The sequence below is a fragment of the Crocodylus siamensis genome, chromosome 5 (assembly GCF_052110815.1).
Source record: "Crocodylus siamensis isolate JL-2025a chromosome 5, ASM5211081v1, whole genome shotgun sequence".
Classification (NCBI taxonomy): domain Eukaryota; kingdom Metazoa; phylum Chordata; order Crocodylia; family Crocodylidae; genus Crocodylus; species Crocodylus siamensis.
In genome coordinates, this window is record NC_143399.1 from 132,509,187 (window position 1) to 132,526,232 (window position 17,046).

The following is a 17,046-nucleotide window of genomic DNA, read 5'->3' on the forward strand; positions in this document are numbered from 1 at the left end:
TTTGATGAGAGTTAAATACCCATGCAGCCAGCCTGGATCACTCCTGGTGCTGTGCATTGGCCCAGATTGAGGCACCTACCTCAGTGTCAGTTCAGGCCAGAATAGAGGCACCTCATGAATTTAGGTACCTAAGCAGTTGTGCAGCTTTTTACAGGTAAGGATCAATGTTTGAAAATCTGTTTGATGAATCTGTCTTCCCAGCTCATATGAGTCTTTACTTAGCAATATAGACTGAATTATTATTAATGATATTTTCATGGGTTTTTTTGAGGCTTCTATGAGAGATTTTATCATGGCCCAGAAATATTCTCCATCAAGCTATACACTATAGGCAGATCATCTTTCCATTTATAGAAGCAGAAGAGTAGGCTGGAAGGGATCCAAGAAGTCTTCTAGTACAACCCACTGCTCAAGGCAGGATCATCTTTGTTTAAACCATTCTAGACGAGCGTTTGCCTAACCTAGAGGTGTCAAACTCATTCAGCCTCGTGACCAGTCAGCAGGCCAGATCAGGTCAACAGACCAGCCTCATGTGCCAGATCCAGCACACAGGGTTGAGTCAGTGCAAGTGCCACATGCATTGCATGCCCTAGACCAGCACAAAGAGTTAAACTGGTATGGACACCCCATGAACCTTACCCCTCCCACTCCTACCCCAATTGACCCCACATGCTGTATGTAGCACATGCCAACCCTAGCCCCATACAGGATGCAGTGCATGGGGCCAGTTCAGGATATATGCTACATTTGGTGCTTGCACTGGATCCAGCATGTGTGGCCAGTCTGTGGGCCCCATCCAGACTGGCCCTGGATCAAGCATGCAGAGCCAATCCAGCATGGGCACCATATGTAGTGTACATGCCAGACTGGCCCCATGTGCTGTGTATGTTGTATGTGTGAACTCCAGTCACCACCTATAGCATATGCAGCCTGTGCCAGGTGGGCAGCACATGGGGCCAAATCCAGTGCGTTCTTCATGGAGTATGTCAATCCAAGACTCGGAGACAGCATTGCAGGCCAGATGCTAGGGCTTTCTTGGATGCATCCAGCCTGCAGGCCATATCTTTGGCACCCTGTATAATCTGCTCTTTAAACTTCCAGGGATGGAAATTCCACAACCTCTGTAGGTTGTCCGTGTTCTTCTTTTATATTCACCAAGTTTCTCTGTTTTTCCCTTATTTTTCAACTCTGGTTCTTTTACTTAAACCTTTGTATTCATGCTTTAGGTAATTCATAAAATAACAACAATGATAGTAGGGTCGTTATGGACTGTGCAGCCACTTTATTTGTTGTACGAATCAGTTGTCTTTCTCATGCATAAGACATTGGTTAGACTCACAGTATGTCAGAAGTGATATTATTTTTTGTTCTCATTTGGATGTTATTACTGCACCTGCACTAATTCATCTCTTAAAATGAAGAAAATAAAAGCTGTACAAAAACTAGGCCTGTGCACATGGCAATTTACCAAAGAAAATGCATTTTATTACCAGGAGCAAAAGTAGTGTCCTTGGTTTAGACATCTATGCAGGAACCATTATTTGCTGACAGTTTCAGTCATATTACAAGTGTTGACGTCCATATTGGCCCATTTTTTTCAAAACTATCATATAAATTTAAGACATAGTCACATAACTTTTATGTTTTTTTAAAGTAAATTTAATTGGCTTTTTTGCTTTGACAGATTTCCTTTGTAAAAATACAATGCTTAACTGATGGCATTATTATTCAAATTCTTATCTATGCATTTTAAAATTTTAAACTGAAATATTTTTATGGTTACTCAGCTAGGTCTTTATTCAGTTTCTTTGGAAAAGCTGTCTATAAATGTTAATAATTTCTGTATGCACCTGTAAATCAGTATAGTTATGTTTCTGTGTAGAAGTTCAAATCGTGATGTGTAAGGTTGGCCTTCTGTTAGTCCTTTTTCTCCACAAAAGGAACTTTGTAAACAGATCAGAAAAACCGAAGTACCTATAACAGCTGGATATTTATTTATTTTAAAAGCTAAGCCAAGCAAAGAAATCCACTTCAAATACTGTAAAAGAGAAACAGCTCTGACGTTTCATGCTGTTGCATTAAATTATTTCACTAGGATTTTCCCAGTCCTAAGAGAGCTTACACCTACTTACTGCTGATTGGGGCAGGAGGGAAGGGGAAGTTGGTTCTTTGCGGGAGGTGGGGGGCTAAACATCCCCTGTTCCTTGGGGGTGGATGCCCACACATTCCTCCAAGCCCCCCTATGGACCCTCATAGCCCCCCCAGTTCTGCCAGTCCCTCCTGCAAACACCTGCTGTCCCCCTGATTGCCCCTGTTCCCTCCTACAAATCCTACCTGCTCCCCTGTTCACCCCTGCAGATCCTGCCTACCCCCCCGATCCTCCCTCAGATACTGCCTGCCTCCTATCCCTGCTATGGATGCTGCTTGGCACCCTGATCCCTCCAAGGATGCCACTTCTTCCCCATAACCCCCTACAGATCCCTTAATCCCCACCACGCCCCAAGCCTGCTTGTTTCTGTGATTCCAGCCCTCCCAATTTACCTTGGAGCGGGTGGCCATTTTTAACTTGCTCTAACCTCTCTCTAACCTCTCCGAACACTGTATGTAGCCTTAGAGTTTTAGTCATGAAATGAGCTTGACCCTTGCTATTTTCTCCAAATGGCATATTTTTAATACTTTGGCAAATATAGAAGAGTGAAAAAGCATGTTATAGGCAGAGGGAAAGCTGGATAGACATCAAGGATAGTGAAGGAAGAAAAGCTGCTGCAAATTTCAAGCGTTTGCCAGAGAGATTTTAACGCAGGTACAGTATTGCTCCCAAAAAAAATAAAAAAGAGCACAGTTAGAAATTCTTCAATAGAATACAGAATAGATAAGAAATTGTTGCTTTATCTTTATTTACCACTGCTTCGTTATATGTTGAATTGTAGCAGATTACTTCCTGTTAACTTCTTAATACTTTGATTCTTCTTAATATTCTTTTGGGAGTTGGTTTAAATATGGATAAGAATTAGAATTTGCCAATTTAACGTCAATAGATCCTAAATATACTTATGACCACCTACCAACAATTTATAAGCCTAGTAATTCCCCCCCATTATTTTGTGTTTATTAAATAAAAAGTCATGTTTTATTAATAATTTGAATATTTTTAAAATAAAATTATTTGACCCATTTTTGTATTATATTTTCTGTTTAGTGTTGCAGTTTAGTCTTCTAATGTCATAAATTTGTCTTAGTTATAAGTAAAACTAAAAGCCTTGGTTTTATAGGTCATAGTTAGGTTTGATTTATTTATAAAAACGTCCCTTCAGTGCTTTTACTATCACTGAGGCATTGAATCTCTTCTTATATTAATGTGGATGGGAAGTCAAGCTTGCTTTCTCGTATTTTTCTAAAAAACTTGTATTTTTCTAAGTCACGTAGAGATTGAGTTTTCTGTGTATTAAGAGCTGCCATCCCCCATCCTTCCTTTTAGCAATACAAATGGGGGAGGTGTTTTGGGTTGAAACATTTTTGGGGGAACCACAAAGAATTTTATGCCTTCTGGATTTATTTAAATTGGTTCTGTCTCTAGCTTGCAATATGTGGGCTGTATTGCTGTATGAATGGATGTTTCAGCTGAACATGTAATTCATCCTCCTCCCATTCTATAAGACTTTGTTTTTGAAATTGGTTACTATTTTTTTGCAACGGGCTCCACATCTCATTTGATTCTGTGTTCCAGGTGACTGGTAGCAGTCTGAACCTGCTGACTTTCAACTCCCTGGCTATTTGCAAAGTTCCTGGTATAGTAAGGGAAGAATGAAGTAGTCCTTCTGGCTGAAATGTAACTTTCTCCTGAATCTCTGCCTTCACTATCACTGTCTTGAGCTAGAAAACTACTTTTTGCCCCTAAGATCAGGAACTTGGAATCATTCTTAACTCTAAATTTAGTTTTGACTTTCTCCAACTTTTCTATGAGCCTTCTTGATTTCCAGATTTGGAGCATTGCCAGAAATTTTCCTTTCTTTACTTTGACTCTCTTTCTGTGACAGATTATTATTCAAGCCTTACATTGTACTTCTCACTTATTGCAAATCTTTCTTTACAATCTGCTTAAAATTGCTACTTTCTGACCTCTGAAAGGTCCAGAATGGCGTGTTTCTGATGGCTTAAAAGTAAAAGCATCTCAATTCTATGTCATTCTCATTGCCTTTAAAATTGCCCTTCTGATTATTATTTTTTAAAGCTCTTCTTAGAATTCGAGCATTTTGTTATCTGACTTTGTTTTTCTTCTTTCTCGCTTTCTGCCTTCCTTACTCTTCTGATCTTTTCTGTTCCTTCTCCATGTGGGATTTGTTCTTCCTCTTTTTTGTAGCTGTAGCCATATTTGACTTTCTCTTCCTTTCTTCCTTTTGTGCCATCAAAGAAGGAGTGTTCCATTTAGAAAAAAAAATCTGAGTTTCTCTTTAAAAACCTTCCTTTTACATGTGAAGAGGAAATTTTATTTCCCTGTCAGTTTCTTCCTTTTCCATTTGGGAAATACTAGTTTTGTTTTGTTGTTTGGTTTGGCTTTTTTTTTTTTTTTGGGGGGGGGTGTTAATTTATTGCACAAGTCAGAATGATAGCTGTTTTATTTTTGTGTGTGCTGGGAACTCAGCTGTGCCTGCTGTTGATTGTTTCTCCTCTTCAGTTAGCTAGTTAACAGACTTTACAGAATAGCTTCTGTAGGAGTTGTATGTCTGTTTTGGAGAAAAGAATATGGCTTATGGTTGTATAAGTTAGCACACACCAGAATGATTCCAGTTTAAATCCACTGTAAGATCTGCTTTATGATCAAACATTTTCTTTCTAAGAAACCTTACAGCTTTAACTGTATATTTAGTGCACACACATTATATACATAATGTCTACATTAATGTGGCTTTATATGTTTATGAGAGAAATTATAAATGTATGAAATAGGCTGGAAACAGTACCTCTTGAAATATTTCAGATAATATTAAGGACCAAAATTTTCACCTGGCTGTCTGAAGGATCCCAAATCCCTAATTTAGGTTCCCAGATCAGTGTCTTAATTTTTACTTCTGATTACCATCTGCAGTGACTTTAGGGCAGTGAAGAGGCGGCTACTGACTTCATTTCTTCTGTGGAGTCCAAAAAGATGAAAAAAGTTTGAAAAGTTTTTGGTTCCTAACATGATTTCTTAAAATTGTAAGTGTATTAATTTGAGTGCCTAAGAATAAACAGCTGCCCAGTTTCTGAGATTTGCTTTAAGGTTAGCACTTTAATAAACCTCTAGTTGGTTATTAATTATTAGCAGTGCATGTGTAATGCATGTTTTTGCCTTTGTAATCCCAAGTAAAAAAATTTCACTTGTTGGAATGCTGTCTGGAGGTGTAGCAGCAGTTGTTTTATATTTTATTAAAGTTCTAATGCTGTTTGAAAGCCTGGTTTTCTTGCATCTACAAATTAGCAGATGAGGAAGTAGGCACTTAAGGATATTGGAGGGATAATATAATAAGGAATAACAATCCAAAACAGTAATACATTCTGATGAATGGGTGAAAGAAAATGTTAAGTTATATTTTGAGTCTTAGAGAGCGTACAGTAAAAATTCAGTAACCAGCAGCAATCAGTATTTGTAAAATGTTTTTACAGACCTAATATTAGAGAATTAAAGAAAAATATGTTGTGCAAACAAAGATAAGTTAAGTCAATAATTTCATATTTACAACTATTTCACTTTGAAGTTTGGACTCATTCATCGTGTACAGTATGTATAATTCAAACTACCAAGTAATTGTAAATTAACAAAATAATAAGTGTTGAATATTTGATGTTGGACTTGTACAACAAAAAGGAAAAATAATATAGCATATTGACTTCTCCAACTTAGAATTTAACTCAACTGCTCAGTACATCTACCATCTGTCCAACTGACTCATGCCGCCGGCTGTATTTGTGCCAAGATACAATTTTTGGAGTATTCAGAGCAAAATGTCAAATCTTATGAGTGAAAATTGAAATGGAGTTCCTGTTATTACCTCCCACTGTACAATCCTATTAATTTTAATTCATTAAGTAAATTTAAATTAAATAAAATTGTATCCACAAAATCTGTCTCAATTTGTAGCAGTTGCTTCATCAGGTTGTCATGGTCTATGTGTGCCTGTGTGTTGACATGAGCATATGAGCATACACACTAATAAAGCAGTATCTACAACTGTGTACAAATATATACAAGAGTTGCATGTTAGCTATAATAATGCAAACTGTTCTGTTAAAGGAGAATTATGGATAATGTGGAAACTAGCACTAAATTTCTTCTTTGCTGTGTGTTTAGAATCTCATCTGTAATGTTATATTAACTTTTTGCCTTTAATATATACCATTATCCTTATTATTTATATTGCAATACTAAACATATGTCCTAAGCATATGTTAGGTAAAATTAAAAAAACCAACACACATTGCAAATAGCTGAAGTATAGAAAACTGATAGGAAACATGAAATTCCATTTTTGTAGTCTGACAACTGACTGAGTTTTGAAAAAAGTAGGGAGTGCAAATGTAACCAGTCTGGATGCCATTTTCAGGCAAGTGGTTGCCAAAAACTAGTCCATGCATAGGTTTTGATCCTGTGAACCCTGACACACATTATATAGTCCCATTGTGCTTAATGGGGCCATTTCCATGACTTTGGGCCAGTTTAGGGCTACAGTTTACACATATTTCATGTTCTCTTCTTATCTTTTATTTCTTCTCAGACTTAGTGTTCACTTTTTAAGCCTGAGTCCATTCATAAAGATGTTGTGTCTCATAGTCATGATGCATCTGGTATATCAGGGTATGTCACTCTTTTGGCCTGCACAATGTTCCCTTACTTTTTGAAAGATAAGATGTTGGAGAAAGCAGTGGTATGAAAATAGTTGTTCCTGCATTTTTACTCGTACAATCCTACTATTTTGCAATTTAATATACTTTAGACCCAAGGGTTAAGACACACGCTTAGTAAGTGCTAGAGTTCCTAATACTCCATTTTTTGTGTCAGGCCATGCTAGATGCTTTGTCGGATCTCCCTGACTGGTATGGTATAAAGGAAATGCAAGCAAACTGGATAGGTGACTCTGTTGGATGCTATCTTGACTTCATGCTAAAGGTGAGTCAGAAATTTAGCTGTTGCTTTTCTGATTGAACTGAGTAATGCAATCGCACATTTCTGTAATGCTTTTTAATATTTAAAAGATTTTGAACATTGCTAATGGATACTAGTATGCATTGTTTTCTTAAGTTATATGTTTATTAAGTACAGCATTATTATTGTTTCTTCTTATTCTGATTCAAGCTTATTAGAGGTTTCTGGCAGAAAGGTTCTGGCAGACCTTGGTATTCTTTTAAGTGAACCTGGGTTAAGAATCCAGGTGTGAAGCAAACTAAGGGCCCCCCTCTACTTTTGCAGGTAAAGGCGTGATCTAATGCACGATCCACATAATCACACCTCTTGCCATGGCACATGTCCAGGCAGAAGGCATGACTGTGGGATCACAAATCAGACTCTATCATGCCTTATTGCCAATGCAGGGAGAGCCTGATCCTGATCCCAATTCCCTGCACTGGCAAGAAGCCAGTTCCTGCAGCTGGGAACTGCTTCAGCTGACAAGGCTCCAAGCTGAAGAGGTGCCCCACAGCTGGGAGAGCACACCACTCTCTCCAACCTCACAGTTCTAATCCTCAATGGGAATTTACAAAATACCTTTTGCAGATGAGCCTACAAACTTCACTTCATCAACCTGCTGTATGCACAAAAATCATGGACTAAATACACACGTTGGATTTATGGCACATCATAGCCTGCCTAACGTCTGGTATACCCCAGTTAACCTCTCTACTATTTATCAGTTACATCTTATCACCAGGTCTACATCCCACTTCCCCATCTGTTTCTCACCCACTGACTGCATCCATTTGAATTTTCACTGACTGGCATTCTTGCATACTGGCCTCTGGCTTCTATTCTATTCTATCCCATCCAGGAAGAGCACAGAACAAGTGCAGATGGTTCCTCAGCCTAAAAAGGTTGTTTGTACCTGAAAGCTTGCAAAGAAGAATTTTCCAACAATTTTAGCTGGTCTAATAAAAGACATTGGATTTACCCGAAGAATCTTGTCTGCCAGTAGGAAGTTAGGCACTTATTCCCAGTAATTTTAAGTGGGATTAGATGCCGATTGCCATGGCCTAACACTTCAGAAATGTTACAATTCTAGGGACCTTGATTTCTGCAAGTTCAAACTGAGTTGCTTTAGAAGTGCTCAGCATACCTGAAAAACAAATCTTAGTAATATGGTGTAAATTAGGCCCTCCAGAAATAAGGCTCCCCAAACCACCAGCATTGTTGAAAATGTATTGACTTTGATACATGCCTAAATCTACAGCCCAGCCCTCATATGCTCTACAGTTAATGGACCTGAATTCTGCAGCGCTTTAGTATGCTAGTTCTGTGGCAGCTTCATTTTTAAATTATAAAAAGATTTTGAATGAATAAAATATGAAAATAAATAATAAAATTGGTACAGTACCCCATGTTAGTTATTCACTTACTGAAGAAGTAGATTTTATAGCCAATGCTGTAGCCACCAAAAGACTCAGGACCTTGAAAAATACTTGTTACACATGTGATTTATACTGTTTCAAAATAAATAGCAATTATTAGCTATGATACTCTCAGTTGATCTAATGCCTATTGAACTAAATGGAAAGTTTTCTAATAGCTTGAATGGGCAATGTATCAGGCTTAGCAACCGAAACAGGCACTTTCATATGATTATCTCTTTTATGGATGTGGTGGTATATACTGAGGAAAGAAAATAAAAATTATGTTTCTAGTTGTATTGTATGTGCAGAAATGACAGCTTTGCAGATTTCAGCCATAATGATATCATCAGATACAGCCATGGTAATACTTGGAAGCTGAATTTGTTTGGATGAATAGGCTTGTCATGTGCATTGGAAGAAAAGAAAGTCTAAAATATGCATTTCTAATAGAACAAACTAGCAACGAGTTTGTTCTAGAATATTTTCTGCTCTTTATAAGGTTGATGGCAAAGTAACAGGAGAGAAGTTAGCTGCCTACACCTATACGCCTGAAGCCATTTATGGAGCTTCCCATATATATATCTTACCTGATCATAGACTACTGCATGGAAATAGCAGTCTGAAGGAAGTCTTTCAAAGGGAGTTCATCCCAGGCAAAGGTGAGTTGTTGTTTTGGTTTTTTTCTCTCAGACTGAATTTTGTTCAAGAAGTGTAACAATTTTAGAGACTGAGGTTAAAAAAAGAAAAAGTGCATCCAGCTCAGCATGAACAACTCCTGTTGAGAAGAAACAACTCATTTTGATTCTTTCTACACCTCGTGTAGTATCATTTCACCTTGTTTTGTCTTCCAAGACAATGAGATGACGATAACTGAAGAAATTATGTAATTCCTAGTATTATAAATGGTTATAAGACCTTAAAAGGATGCAGTTGGTTTCATGAAACCACAGCAGATTCCCATTTCCTTTCCAGCTCTTTTCAGCTGATGAAATGGTAGAAAGGATGCAGAATCTGGATATAACTGCTAGTTGCAAAATTCCCTTGATGCAACATAATTATCTCATTAGCATAAAATTAGCTCAGCCAACTCCAGCACCAGTCTCAGTTTTTACCCCACCACGTTGTAGAGGAAAATGGGAGGAAGAAGAGTACAGTAAAGTTATGCTGTTATTCTGATTGTCAGCTAGGATGCAGTTCCATCATTAGTGTTTAGTTAGAGCAGCCCCTGGCAGGTCTTGACTTACGCAAGAACTGGCACAGAATGACCTACAAGACAAGGGAGCTTAACAGGTTTTCGAAATGACTCCTGCACCCATACCTTGCCTGTGCTGTGTAGATCTCTGGCCCATCATACTGTAATGCATAGACTAAGAAGAGTAACAGGACACCATAAAACAGGCTTACTACAAAATATATACATGTTTTACTTCCATTTCATCCTGATAATATTTCTTTCAGCTTAATAAACATGAAAACATTACTTATGCATTACTTGCATAACAGTATGCAAGTTATGATATAGGGCCAAATCCTAATAATGTGAGGGAGAAGACAATCAGTGAACAATTATTTCTTTAATTCTCCTCCTATGCTCCCTCCTAGACATAGCTCTAAACTACTGCAGCTCTAAGCAGTCTCTAAAAGATCATTGGTTAGTGGACTGAAGCTAGAGCACAGTGCATTTGAAGTGCTCCACAATAGTGAATGATATAGGGGGAGGGGTTATAGAAATTTCCTTTTCAGGTCTGCAAGTATGTTGTAGTCACCAAGGGAGATAGGGTGAGATGTGTCCACTTTGCACTACCAGAGAATCTTGTCCATAGTTGTAAATAAAATGATCGTGTACAATTCTTTGCACTTAAATTCAGTGCACAGAATAGGTGGCTCGGTGAATGAGGCAGCTGTTAAATACTTATTCTCTTGCTCCTCAGTGTGTGGCCACTGCAGGGAAGGACAGGAGTCTTGCAGAAAAAAAAACAGTTAAGTTTGCGTAAGCGCTCCCTGCTTTTTTTTTTTAATTTTTATTTTTTTACCCCTTCATTTTATAACCTAAACAATTTTCATATGGTGTCTTGAGAACCTGGGTTTGGAAGCCCGCAGAAACTTAAGTATGGACACAGGAGAGATTCTGCTGTATGATTACAAACCAGGGTGCCTGTGAGAGAAACACTGGATTGTAAACCCTTAAAAACTCAGCCAAGCCAGAAGAGTTGCTCTAGTCCAGAGAAAAGTGCATCTGAGATTTACACACTGACCACATTTCATATTTCTGTGCCAGACCACTGAGGTGCAAAGGCTAACCAGTAAAGGTCATAAAATATTTTTTATAGTGACACTTTTTCTGTGCAAAAATATTTTAATCCTTCTTTCTTAGGATTACCAAAAATATTCACCTGCCTGTGGAAACATTCAGCCAAAAAAGATTAAAAAGGTTTTGAGGAAGTTACAAAACAGCAAATAAAGAAACTTTTAAAATGGGAACAATTGGCTTTAACTTTAGTATTGCTCTGTGTTTCAGCTGTGTACCATTTATGTTTATGCACAACTGTGCCTGGCGAACTTGGGGTGACATCGTGCCCTCTCCCCCTGTGATGTCATTGGGAATTTGCTGTTGCTTTTATTTGGGACTAGGTTCACACATATTCCAAGGTGATATTAAAAATCAGACTTTTTTTGGTGCCAATTCAACAAGAAGTAATTTCCTGATACTACTTTGCTTCTCCATGTGTTTTCAATTAGACAATTAGGAGGGTATGATTATATAGTTTCTGTGTGCAGGGCAAAATAGCTTAATGTTCTAGCAGATGTATTCTTAGAGTTTTTCTTAGCTTTATATTCTATGCAATTACTGTTTCAGTAGAAATTAGCAGTTAGCTTTGGATTATTTAATCTTTGATCCTCAAATAGTACAGTCTGCTTATTTAGAATCTGAACTGCCTCTCAATATGTGCCAATGTAGGGGCATAAATTTTGACCTCTAGATTGTTAATCAGTTTATCAGAAAACATTAAATAGACTGTCTTTTGTGTGTCTGTAATTAAAATGTCATTTATTTTCCATTGTTATAAAAATGCATGAAATCAAGTGAATAAATAATGAATTATTATCATAGGCTGAAAAATAATTTCATAGGCATTTCCAGGTTTCAGTGTAACATCATTGCTGAAGCAGAATCTCTTACTACCTCAGCTTCCTGTTCATGAGGTTCCTGTTTGTATGCTTTCAAGGAATGAAATGATTCTATAATGCAGAAGCATTATACTGCGGGTAGAGAGGTTTGTAAATGATTTCAATATTAAAGGCACTAAAAAAATAAACATGGGCTCAATCTTCCAAATTCAGATACATATTTTTTTAACTGTCCAGACCTCAGTGTGTTTGGATCTTGTAGCTTTAGAAACATGATTTCAAGCCTTAGTTTGAATTTCTGCCATAAACAACCCCCTAGGAATCTATTTTGTAATTAGGCATATGGTCATTCATCTGGGGCATGAAAGGAGGCCAGACATGTTGTTAGCTACATCACTCTTTTGTAAGCCAGTAGCTACAGAAAATGGTATGCCTTAACCAGGCTAGTTCAATGACCACTGGTCCCAAAAAATAGGAGCTAGTTTCAAAACATAAATCTCAGGTTCAGATTGAATTCAAATCACCAGCATCAAACTTCTTTTCTCTATCTATCTCCTCACATAGGTTTGGATCCAGGGTTTTGGTTCAAGCCAATCTCCATTCTAAATGTAAATATATTATTTTTAAAATTGATCAGTTGTATGTCAACACTGGTCACACTTTTTCATGGTCTTTATTTTGTCTAATGCTCTCTATATCTTTTTAGAAGAGAGCAAGTAACATGAGCACCAGCCTTTTAAGTCCTGCACTTTTTCCTTTGTATCTTCAGAATCCATTTTTTGCATCCTTTTCTTCCAGGAACATCTTCCAGTGTGTCAGTTAGGGGCATATCTTCTTGCCCCAATTTAAAGCTAGTTTGTATAAGTTTGTGATGATCCCTCATTCAGATTCCAAATTCCTGCTTTCTGTAAGGTCATTAATGCATTACTTATGCTCTTGCCTGGAAGGAAGACCAGCTGGTAGGAGGTACTTTGTACCATCTTCTTCACCTCTGGAGGATAACTGAGTTTAACCACCTTAGGGGCAACCAGGTATAAGTAAGAGCTCCCAAATTTGCCTCTCTCAAATACTTCCATTCTGCAATACCTACTGCTTCGGCAAAGCATTAGCCTGACTTTAATTCATTATTTTAAAGGGATACTCTCAAGAAACCAGTGTTTTGGTTTGAAATTTTTACCTCTAAAAATTCCTAAAATGGCTACACTAGAAAAAAATTGGAGAAGAATAACTTATTTCTAAATTGGTTTAGTTCCTTCATTTTACTGATAACCTGTACACTTTGTTTCTCTGGCTTATAAGGAACTTTCTGTTCCCTGAAAATGCATTAAATATATATTATTAAAATCACAAAAAATTAACATCACTCCTTTTTTAAAAACTGATTAGATTCTAAATTGACTATGTCCTCTTAAACCCAGTAACAGTATTCTTCAAAGTACTGCTTCGTAAGAGATGATAATATAATGCACAGAGATCTTCTTTTACTAATTAGTGAGTTTCCTAGTACTTCTAAGCTAAGTGCAGACTGCCAAAAAGACCAAGGCTGAATCAATTAAGTCTTTGAAGGTTATTCTAAACTGTGTAGATTGAACCAATAAGTAGATGAACAGACATTCACTTTTGATTCACTGGGATGCGGGGGGACTGTGAGTTAACTTGAATCTGGAGGGGATCTTGGTTAGAAGTTCAGTAAACCAATTTAAATCAGTTAAGTCTGATATTACATCCATCCAGGTTTATTGTAAACTGGTTTTGGCCATTTTGAAAGCGGTTTATATGCACCAAATTTCTGTGGAGTTACAGATTTGCACTTGTTTCCAACACTTACACTGGTTTATGTGTAATTTCTGTCCCTATCCTTAGGGTTATATTTAAATTATGTGATCTTTACATTTATTTGCAGACAGTCTTACTTCAGTGACAGCTGTGAACTTGCTTACCAATCAGGAAATTCCTGTAGTAATCTCTGCAAAATCAGATTTTCAGAACTCTCTTGATACTAAAATAGGTAAGTGATAACTAATATATATGAGCCACAATGTGTCTTTCTGTTACTGCATTGGAGCTGTAGAATCGCCACTGAAAACCACTGAACACAATGCCTTTCTCTTGTCCTTTAGTAGCTATTTTTCCTAATTAAGGGAAAGGGAAAGAAAAGGTAACTAGGCAGAATCCGTTACTGGAAAGAGAAGGAAGAGACTGGGTAATAGATGTTAATGAAAAAGAAATTCCATCAATAGAATTAATAAAATTTAAATGCTGACCTTAATGTAGACTTGCATATGACGATTCTCACGTTTCTCTGATCAAGGATTTTACAAGGCATGTATACATAAGTGGACATTTCTTATGATCATAAACCAAGAAAGAACCTTACCAATGGTTAGAGAAAAAAATATTTTTCAGAAAACCCAAGCAGCAGTAACTTTTTTTTCTCTTCTATTTTATGCTTTTAGGAGGAAAAATAATGTATTGTTTAAATGCTGTTACTGCTATAAATGTACAAATCTGTGTGCAAATTTGAGTATATCTAGTTAGATATGCTTTGACATCAGTAAAAGAATTCAGAAGGTACAATAATTGTGCACATTTAATCAAGGTCAGTTTTCTCCAAACTGTAAGCCTGAATACGCCATCCCATTCTTTCTTCAAACTGTCTTGCTGCTTTAATGTCCTGGGAAAGGTGATCCCATGTGTGGTGCAGGAAGAGGCTGAGTGGCAAATGTAGATTATAGCATGATAATCAAGCTACAGTGTAAGACCTTTCAGTTTCTCTGTCCAAATGTGCAGTTTTCTGGAAAGTAAGTGTATGTAAAAGATTGGAAGATACCAAAAAACAAAACCAAGCCATCAGTATCATTCATGACTACAATTGCTACAAAGTTCCTTTTGTTTTATATAACTGTCTTTAAATGTTCTTAATAGTTTCATAAGATACTCAGTTAGCAGTATTCAGAAAAAAAAATTGAATAAATCACATGATACATCTAAACTACTAGCTGTGATGTAAACTTAACTCTATTGATTGGACCTTGTTAGCCCAAAAACTAGAGAATACAGAGTGTTTCTATGATGTGTTTCAAAAGAGAAACAGACCAATGAAAAACACAAAATGTTTGCATGAAGAGATGAGATTTTGGTTCACTGCAATTTTGTGCAATTTCTGTGACTTTCCTTTTCATTTTCCTTTAAAAAGCGTTAGATAGGCTTTTTTTCTCTGTGAGAGCTATATGTGTTTAGAAGGTGTGTGTGAATAGAGATGGGAAGATAGAAGGAAAGAAAGTAAAGTATTTTGTGAAGAGTTTTTAATTTTCTTAGATCAATTTTTTTCTTTTAAGAACTTTTCTTGGTTGCAATGAATATTTTTTTTCAAAATGTGAAAGGTTGCAGTCAGTATTTTAGCTCTGTCTTCCAGTTTATGCCTTTCTTAACTGTCAGAGGATTGCAGTAAGTTTTTGCATCCTGAGCAACAGCTATAGCTGCTAATATTACATCCCCTCTAGTTGTCACCAGGGACTGGTATACCAGTAACCTACCTCTAGCTACGTTGCTGTCAGTCACATCCCCATGCCAACCTTTACAAAGTTTTACAACCTTTTAAAGATGTTACAACACCCTCTTAAAGATTTTAAATAAACCAGACTATTTTATTACAGAAAGGTGAGATTCAAAGAGTCTCCAAATTTGTACATGCCTGTTTTATTTATGCATTTACTGCACAGAAACCTATATACATACGTTTTGGATACAGTGAATTGTTCCCTTGTGGGGGTGCAGGTGGGGGTGAGAAAGGAACTCAGTTTTCAGGCAGGTACCATATTTCCTAGAACCCAATACTAGTTTCTTTCACCCATTTAACTGGGACAGCTCAAGGTGGCTTGTGCACCATAGGAGTACAGGGGAGACTGGATGGTGCCGGTGGGGGGCACTGGGGAGACGGCAGGGGAGACACGGGAGAGATGCTGCTACCTTTTCTCCTACCTGTCATGTACCTCCTTGCCATTTGCCCCCCCTGCTACTGGTTTCCCTCCTGCAACAATGTTAGTAGGGTGAATTTAAGATGGTCCTCTAATAATTAGATTATAACACTTATAATTTTCTAAGTATAGAATCTGATTATTGGGGGGTCATCTTAAATTCAAGTAATCTTGGAATTTGGTAAATAAAGTAATCTATTGTATGAGTATTAGAATGGATATGCAATACTATCAGTATGAGTATGGTTTCTATGTTCTTGGTGTCATATTCTTTATCTATTAATGATGCCACGCCATGCTGGATTATTTAAACACTTACTTTGCTTACTTCTCTTCTTATTTATACATTGTACTTTAAATAATACTCCACTGTGTTTGCAGGAGTCAAAATGTATCAGAACCATTTCTGAAATCAGTCAAAATCTGAGTGCAACCTGATTATCATCTTTCATTTACCTTGTCTGTTGGTATGTAGCTGGTTTTTAGGTACTTTGGATACTTCCCAGACTTCCCCAGGAAATTCTAAATACCAATTGTTGAGTTCTGAAAGGGAACAATGATAACACCATCTACTGTAAAATAAAATACATTGTGTGGGAACTGGCTTCTCATTTGTAGAGCATATTGTGAACCCCTTTCCCCTCTTGTGGACTACAGGAACCTTTGACAAATTATTAAGATATGAGTACATGGTGCTTTAATAGTGATTTTAAGAATTGCAAAAGAAAGCTCGTGCTTTGGAAATTAAATATTGATGTCCCATGTTCTTTTCTTTGTGCTTTTGGTTTTCCTTAGTTATCTGCTTCTCTGTTTCCTTATATTGATTTAATTAATGTAATAAGCAGCTTAGTGGCTGAGTGATGGGGTATGTTAAACTCTCTCTTGAAGATCTTAATTTGTATTGTGAGAATTTCAAGCTGGTCAGGAAAAAATTCTGAGAGTCTATGGTCTGTGAAATCAACAGTTGTCACTAGGAATAGGGAAAAAAATGCTATATTCAGGAATTCATTTATCTGTTGCAGACAAATCTGCAATGAAGATTATTTAAAATGGAACAAAACCACAGAAAGGGCAAACAGATTAATTTAGAAACACTGCGAGGGATGGGGCCACTCTGCCCAGCCCTGCCCGGCTCCGCAGAGCCCCCCAAAGTACGGGGCTCAGGGCGTTTGCCCTGATTGCCGGCCCCCCCCCCCCCCCAAAAGCACAGGGTTGGAGTAGGGAAGTCAAACAGCCTGCCCCTTGTCCCCCAACACCTTGACACCTGTCCCCTGCTACTTGTACCCCCTAGTACCTGCCCTCCCTTTGCTGGCTGCCCCCTTGCCTTGCTCCCCCTTGCTGCCTGCTCACCCCCACTCTCCCC

General features: G+C 37.5%; 1 protein-coding gene across 3 annotated transcripts in view; it reads left to right on the plus strand.

Annotated features, from left to right (window-relative positions):
• LARS2 (leucyl-tRNA synthetase 2, mitochondrial) overlaps positions 1-17,046 on the plus strand; it is a 121,556-nt gene that overhangs the window by 51,079 nt on the left and 53,431 nt on the right. For all 3 annotated transcript variants that reach the window (XM_090050439.1, XM_090050440.1, XM_090050442.1), the window contains 3 exons: positions 7,037-7,144; positions 9,077-9,236; positions 13,610-13,714. In XM_090050439.1, coding sequence (XP_089906565.1) covers positions 7,037-7,144; positions 9,077-9,236; positions 13,610-13,714 — 373 coding nt within the window. The remainder of the gene's footprint in view (positions 1-7,036; positions 7,145-9,076; positions 9,237-13,609; positions 13,715-17,046) is intronic.